The sequence below is a fragment of the Hippocampus comes genome, unplaced genomic scaffold, assembly GCF_001891065.2.
Source record: "Hippocampus comes isolate QL1 unplaced genomic scaffold, H_comes_QL1_v1.1 scaffold2, whole genome shotgun sequence".
Taxonomy (NCBI): Eukaryota; Metazoa; Chordata; class Actinopteri; order Syngnathiformes; family Syngnathidae; genus Hippocampus; species Hippocampus comes.
In genome coordinates this window covers 2,599,264-2,604,757 of record NW_017805139.1, presented here as the reverse complement: position 1 = coordinate 2,604,757, position 5,494 = coordinate 2,599,264, and the positions used below count along the sequence as shown (strand labels likewise).

The window sequence follows — 5,494 nt, the reverse complement described above, 5'->3', positions numbered from 1 at the left end:
AATGAAATCCTGGTCAGCCGATATTGATAAGACGCGATATTTAAAGATAGAATTCCCCGATAAACGTTGCCCACGGAACTGTCTTTGGCCTCTTCGGAGCGGTCGGGCGAGCGCGCGCCTCCACGGGTGAAGGTGGCGCGACCTCCAGTTGGGACAGTCTCCGGGTTCGGCAACCCTTCATGGACTGATCGGTGTGAAGTGTTTGCCCATTTTCCTTACTCCTCACTTTCCTCCAAGGAAGATACATAGTTGCAATATGCAGATTCAATCACCCTTGTTTAACAAAGGTTTAACAAAACACAGACAACAAACATTAGAAAATCCCACTCGTAATGCGGCCCGCATGTCTTGCACTTATACGATGAAAGCCTTCCCCCTCTTTCAAGGCTTCCCAAACGATCTGAATTCAGAGTTTATACAGTACAAGCTCGAGATAAACAAGACGCAACTGACTGGTCACTTCCTCTTCCGCTCGCAAGACAAACTGACGACACGATAGGACATGACGTCCCCTCCCTCTCGTCATTTGAAGGCCACCAGAGGTCCTGCCTCTGATGTCTTACTCCTACCAAACGTTCGCGTATCCCTTTTCGCCAGAATCCCTCCTCACTTTCCCATTCAGTCCTTTCAACCTTCAGCACCTTTCCCGACATCCCCCGTCACCTCCTTCCACCGTTTCTTTCTCTCGATTGGCACATTTTTTCATCAACGGTAAGCTTGTAAACTAGCGTGATGGCTACTCGCGGGATGTAGCTTTATAACGGGACTTTTCAACATTCAAAGCTGATTCCTTTTTTTTGTTTCTGTACCCTTTGAAAATAGCGTCATCATGTAAACAATAGAGACCCGTCATCGACAATCTGTTTTGTTTGATGCTCAAACGCTGAGCAATGGGCCTTTCCCGAATGCTTGCCATCCATCTGCTTGTCTCGTTTTGGGGGTTCCAGGTTCTGGAACAGATGTGGAAAATGCCACAAGCACTCGAGGTGTATACATGAGGATCCTAAGAGGGGAACTGAGGCTGGGGGTTCACTGGGCCCCGATCCCCCATCCCAGCATCTCTGCCTCTGCTGCGGGTGAACTGCTTCTGACCTGATCTCCTGAGGAGGCTCTGGTCACCCACTGTCCAGCCTACGTTGGATACTTTCCTCTCCCCGGGTGTCTTCAGGACTGAGATGGTGAGGGTCATAGCAGGAAGTGTGTTTCCCAACCACATGGACGCAGCCAATGTGTTGGCTTGTGTTTCTTGGAGGCCTCCCAGTCCCTGGGTTGAGCTCTACCTTTGGCTACAGGACGAGGGCACTGGAGGGCAGATGACCTCAGGGTGGCTTGTTGTGAGAGGGCCTCCGGAAGTGACCCGCCACGCGGTTCCGCTGCTCTCACCCAGGTCCTCATTTCATATTGTCGATGTGCGATCGGCACCATCTGAAGAGCATAGATGAAACATTTGCATTAGTAATGGCACAGAAGCAAAGAGCGTGTTCATTTAAGCTCATCGCTCATCGGGGACGCCAGTTCAAGACCACATCTCCGACAACATCCCCTGGACCCGCGGTTGGGGTGTCCTTGAGCAAGACACCGACAGCCCAAACAATTCCCTGGGCACTTCAGTGGCCCCCTGCTCTAGGGTGTTTTTGCACAGTCCATTACTGTAATGGGTCAAATTTCATGTATAGGGGTGTCCATGACAAATGCAGGTGATTATACCTTCAATGTTTGTTTTTATTTGTTTGGACTGTACTGAATAAAGCAGCCTGCTCATAGTGTCAGTCAACAACTTACACTGTTTTACATCACCTTTTCTTTTTCAAAAAGTGTTTGGGAAGTACGGACACTAATTGTTGAAGTTTTGTCGGTGGGCTTCGTTCCCGTTCTTACTGGATGCACAACTTCAGTTGACATTTTTTTGCACTTCATAATGCATTTTCAATGGCAGACAGGTCTGGACTGCTGGCAGACTAGTCTCATACTTGCTCACTACAAAGCCACGCTGTTGTAACGTACAGAATGTGGCTTGGCATTGTCTTGCTGAAATAAGGAGGCACCTGCATGAAAAATACTGTGCTTGAATAGCAGCATATGCTGCTCCAAAACCTGTCAGTACCTTTCAGCTTGAATGGTGACTTCGGAGACGTGCGTTGTGCAAGTTTTTCATGCCAATGGCACAATCACACCCCATACCATCACAGACACTGGCTTTTGAACTTTTTACTGATATAAATGTGATGGTCGATTTCCTTCCATAATTTCCAAAGAACGATTTGGATGTCGCAAAGCAAACTTTTCTACTTTGCGTCAGTCGATCTGAGAAGAACTTGGCCGCAAAGAAGGGAGCGGCATTTCTGGGTGTTGTTGGTAAACGGCTTTCACTTTGCATGGTCGAGTTTCAATTAGCATTTGGAGATGTAGCGATGACGTTTGAAAGTTGAAGTTGAAAATGGTTTTCTGACATCTTTCTGAGCCCATGTAACAATATCCTTTATATGATGATGAAGTGCCGCCAGAGCGATCAAAGGGCATTCAATGTTTTTTTTTTTTTTTAAGTCAGTTTCACCGGTCCATCATTCATCATTCGCCAGCGGACGACCTGCCAGTCCGTCATGCCATCATCGTTATATAAACCACATTTCGGCTATATGGCACCATGTCAATGCAGTCTGTGGGATTGAAAGGTACACAACCCAGCCAGCTTCCATTACCGGCCGGGAAGACCTAAAGAAGGAGCAGCCTTGGAGAATGGGAACCGAGAATTAGCAGCCAATGCAACCACAGATCACCAGATTGACTAGCGATGTTCAAATGTTCTCTTTCTGTCGGGGGACGAAGACCCCTCGTCCGCTTCAGTCGAAGCAACCCTAGAGTAGTCACCCTGACACCCAAACTCACGCGGCTCATGTTTCCGTCGTTTGTCAGCGAAACGACAGCCCGTCACTGACAGACCTTCTGTTGGTACTGATGGACTGCCTGCCACTGGGGTTAGTAACGATTCGAGTGACAGACGATGAACCGCATCCATTGGCACTTAGTCAATCAATGCTTCAAATTTCCGTCAGTCCGCCAGCGAAACGTGTGTCCACCAGAGATGGACCATCCGTTGGTACTGGATATTTTCAACAGATTCTCTTAATCTTTTGATGACATGATGAGAATTTTTGTTTCAATTGTATGTTGAGAAATATTGTTCTTAAATTGTTGGCCCATTCTATATAACTTGTCACTATGCGAGTGTAGCCTCGCAAAGCATCCTGGTAGAAGCACTGAAATCAGCCACCAAGCTTGAAGGCAAATGTCGAGACGTTTTTTGGGATTGAAAAAAAATATGAATTCAGCAATGAACTGAAACTGTGACACAGTCAGAGGAATGTGAATGTCATGTGTCTACAGTGTGTTTTGGGCACTTTATTTGCACAGCCTGCTCTGTGGTTGGAACTGATTTCAATTACAGTCTAACCTCGGTTTTCGTCCATAATCCGTTCCAGAAGGCTGTTCGAAAACCGAAATTGTTCGGAAACCAAAACCACGCTCTTTTTAATAAAATCATCTTTATTAAACACGTCTGTTCACAATGGAAAGCGACACGAGGAAGCGTCACCTCCTCGTCTACCGAGGAAGCGTCATTTCCTCGTGTAAGGAAGGCGAGAGGAGTCAAGGAGTTACCGGTTCCGGGTCGCTGTGCTGTGGTCGACCGGTCTACGTCCGGAGCGTTTTTTTCTTACTTTTCTTGCTTTTTTCCACATTTTTCACCAACACTCCCTGCTTTTTCCTAGCTCCACAGGCCCGCGTTACCTCAGCGCGACTGTTCGAGCTATTAATTCTGCACTTTCCCCCTTCGAATATCTTTTTTCATTCATTCGTTAGCCCCGGCGCTAACAGCTAGCGAGTGCTACAGCTAACGCCTCCAGCTCGCCCGGTGCTAATGGCGAGCGCTCCAAGCCAGTGCTAACGACAACAACACTGCACCTCCACATTAAACTCTAATTGCCCCACGGGGATAAATAGTTTTCTGAATCTGAAACTGAAAAAGTGGTGCATTCAAGTGCGCTCAGTTTGTTCGAGAACCGAAATTTGTTCGTCAGCCGAGGCATAAAAAACTCGAAATTTTTGGTCGAAAACCGAATTGTCGAGAACCGAGACGTTCGAAAAACGAGGTTTGACTTTATTTAGTCCCCTGCAAGAATCTGTGATCGCGGAATTTGCCGCGGATTTCAAAGCTCCCTGCGGAATTGACCGCAGTCCATGGAAAAAAGGGCAAGGTGCAGAATATGACATTTGCATGTAGTTTTCATTCCGACACCTCGATGTTGCGGTGTGATGCCCGGTTCAGATTTTTGGGGTTGTGATGTTCTCAAATCAAGTCAAGTCAGCTTTATTGTCAAATATGCTCTATGTACAACATAGACACGCATGCGCATGTTGTGTGACATGCGCAAAACACGACAACACGCAGCAGTGTTTACAGAAGTAAATATGATTCAACGTGTAGGGGCTAATTTAAAAAAAAATCATCTGATATCAAAAGAGGAGCAATGTGGGAGGTGGTGGAATTATTGTGGGCAAATGAGGCGGTGTTTCTCTTTCTCTTCATTTCATGAAGACGTCCATTAAAGATGACATCACGTATGACTAAAGACGATGTCATGTCATCGACGCAATAAATCTAAGGAGTTGAATCACATTTCTTGTCATATTGTATGCAGTATGTTTCCAATAAAAAAATGTTTACGCTTGACATATTTGCTTTAATATCATGTGTTCTACCCCAAATCCAAAGTTTGGTGAAATGTTTTGCACTTTATCCATCCAGCCATTTTCTTATCGGGATCATGGGCCTACTGGAGCCTATCCCACCTGAACTGGTTGCCAGCCAATCACAGGGCACACAGACGAACAACCATTTGCGGTCATAATCTCACCAAGGGACAATTTAAAGTGTTCCATCAACCTGCCATGCATGTTTTTGCAGTGTCTGAGGAAACCAGAGTACCCGAAGAAAACCCTCACAGGTTGCCAGGAGAACATGCAAATTCCACACGGGAAGGCCAGGACCTGTCATCGAACCCATGACCTCTGAACTATGAGGCGGACATGCTAACCAGTAAATCACCGTCATGCCCATTTTGCCCTTTATCAAGTAATGAAAATAAAATCTAATGACTACTATTGTAGCAAGTGGTACACTCACCTCACTTCCCACTCAGTGATGGTGTGTATGTCGGTGTGAATGGTTGTCTGTCTCAATATCTGCCCTGCGTTTGTTTGCCTTCCGCCCGAAATTCAGGACTAGGGGTGTTGAAAATCACGAATGGATTCTAGTAAATATTCCCATCCCCGGAATTCTATGAAAAGGAATTTCCTTCACCCGGAACAAAAACCTATGCATTAACATTTTGACTACGATATTACATGTTACTGGAACTTATGTAAGCGGAAATTCCACTACCCGTAACCCGGATTGAGACGTCATGCCGCGGGAGCTTAAATACACGCAACGCCC

At 46.3% G+C, this 5,494-nt stretch overlaps 1 protein-coding gene and 1 long non-coding RNA gene across 5 annotated transcripts in view; one reads left to right on the top strand and one right to left on the bottom strand.

Annotated features, from left to right (window-relative positions):
• Nucleotides 1-798: 798 nt before the first annotated feature.
• The window catches only part of samd4a (sterile alpha motif domain containing 4A), an 88,182-nt gene continuing 83,486 nt past the window's right edge, over nucleotides 799-5,494 (bottom strand). For all 4 annotated transcript variants that reach the window (XM_019867513.1, XM_019867514.1, XM_019867515.1 and 1 more), the window contains one exon: nucleotides 799-1,425. In XM_019867513.1, the coding sequence (XP_019723072.1) occupies nucleotides 1,397-1,425 (29 nt within the window). In that variant the 3' untranslated portion in view covers nucleotides 799-1,396. The remainder of the gene's footprint in view (nucleotides 1,426-5,494) is intronic.
• The window catches only part of LOC109514417 (uncharacterized), a 16,267-nt gene continuing 14,839 nt past the window's right edge, over nucleotides 4,067-5,494 (top strand). Inside the window, exon 1 of the long non-coding RNA XR_002167985.1 lies at nucleotides 4,067-4,163. This is a non-coding gene — a long non-coding RNA (uncharacterized LOC109514417). The remainder of the gene's footprint in view (nucleotides 4,164-5,494) is intronic.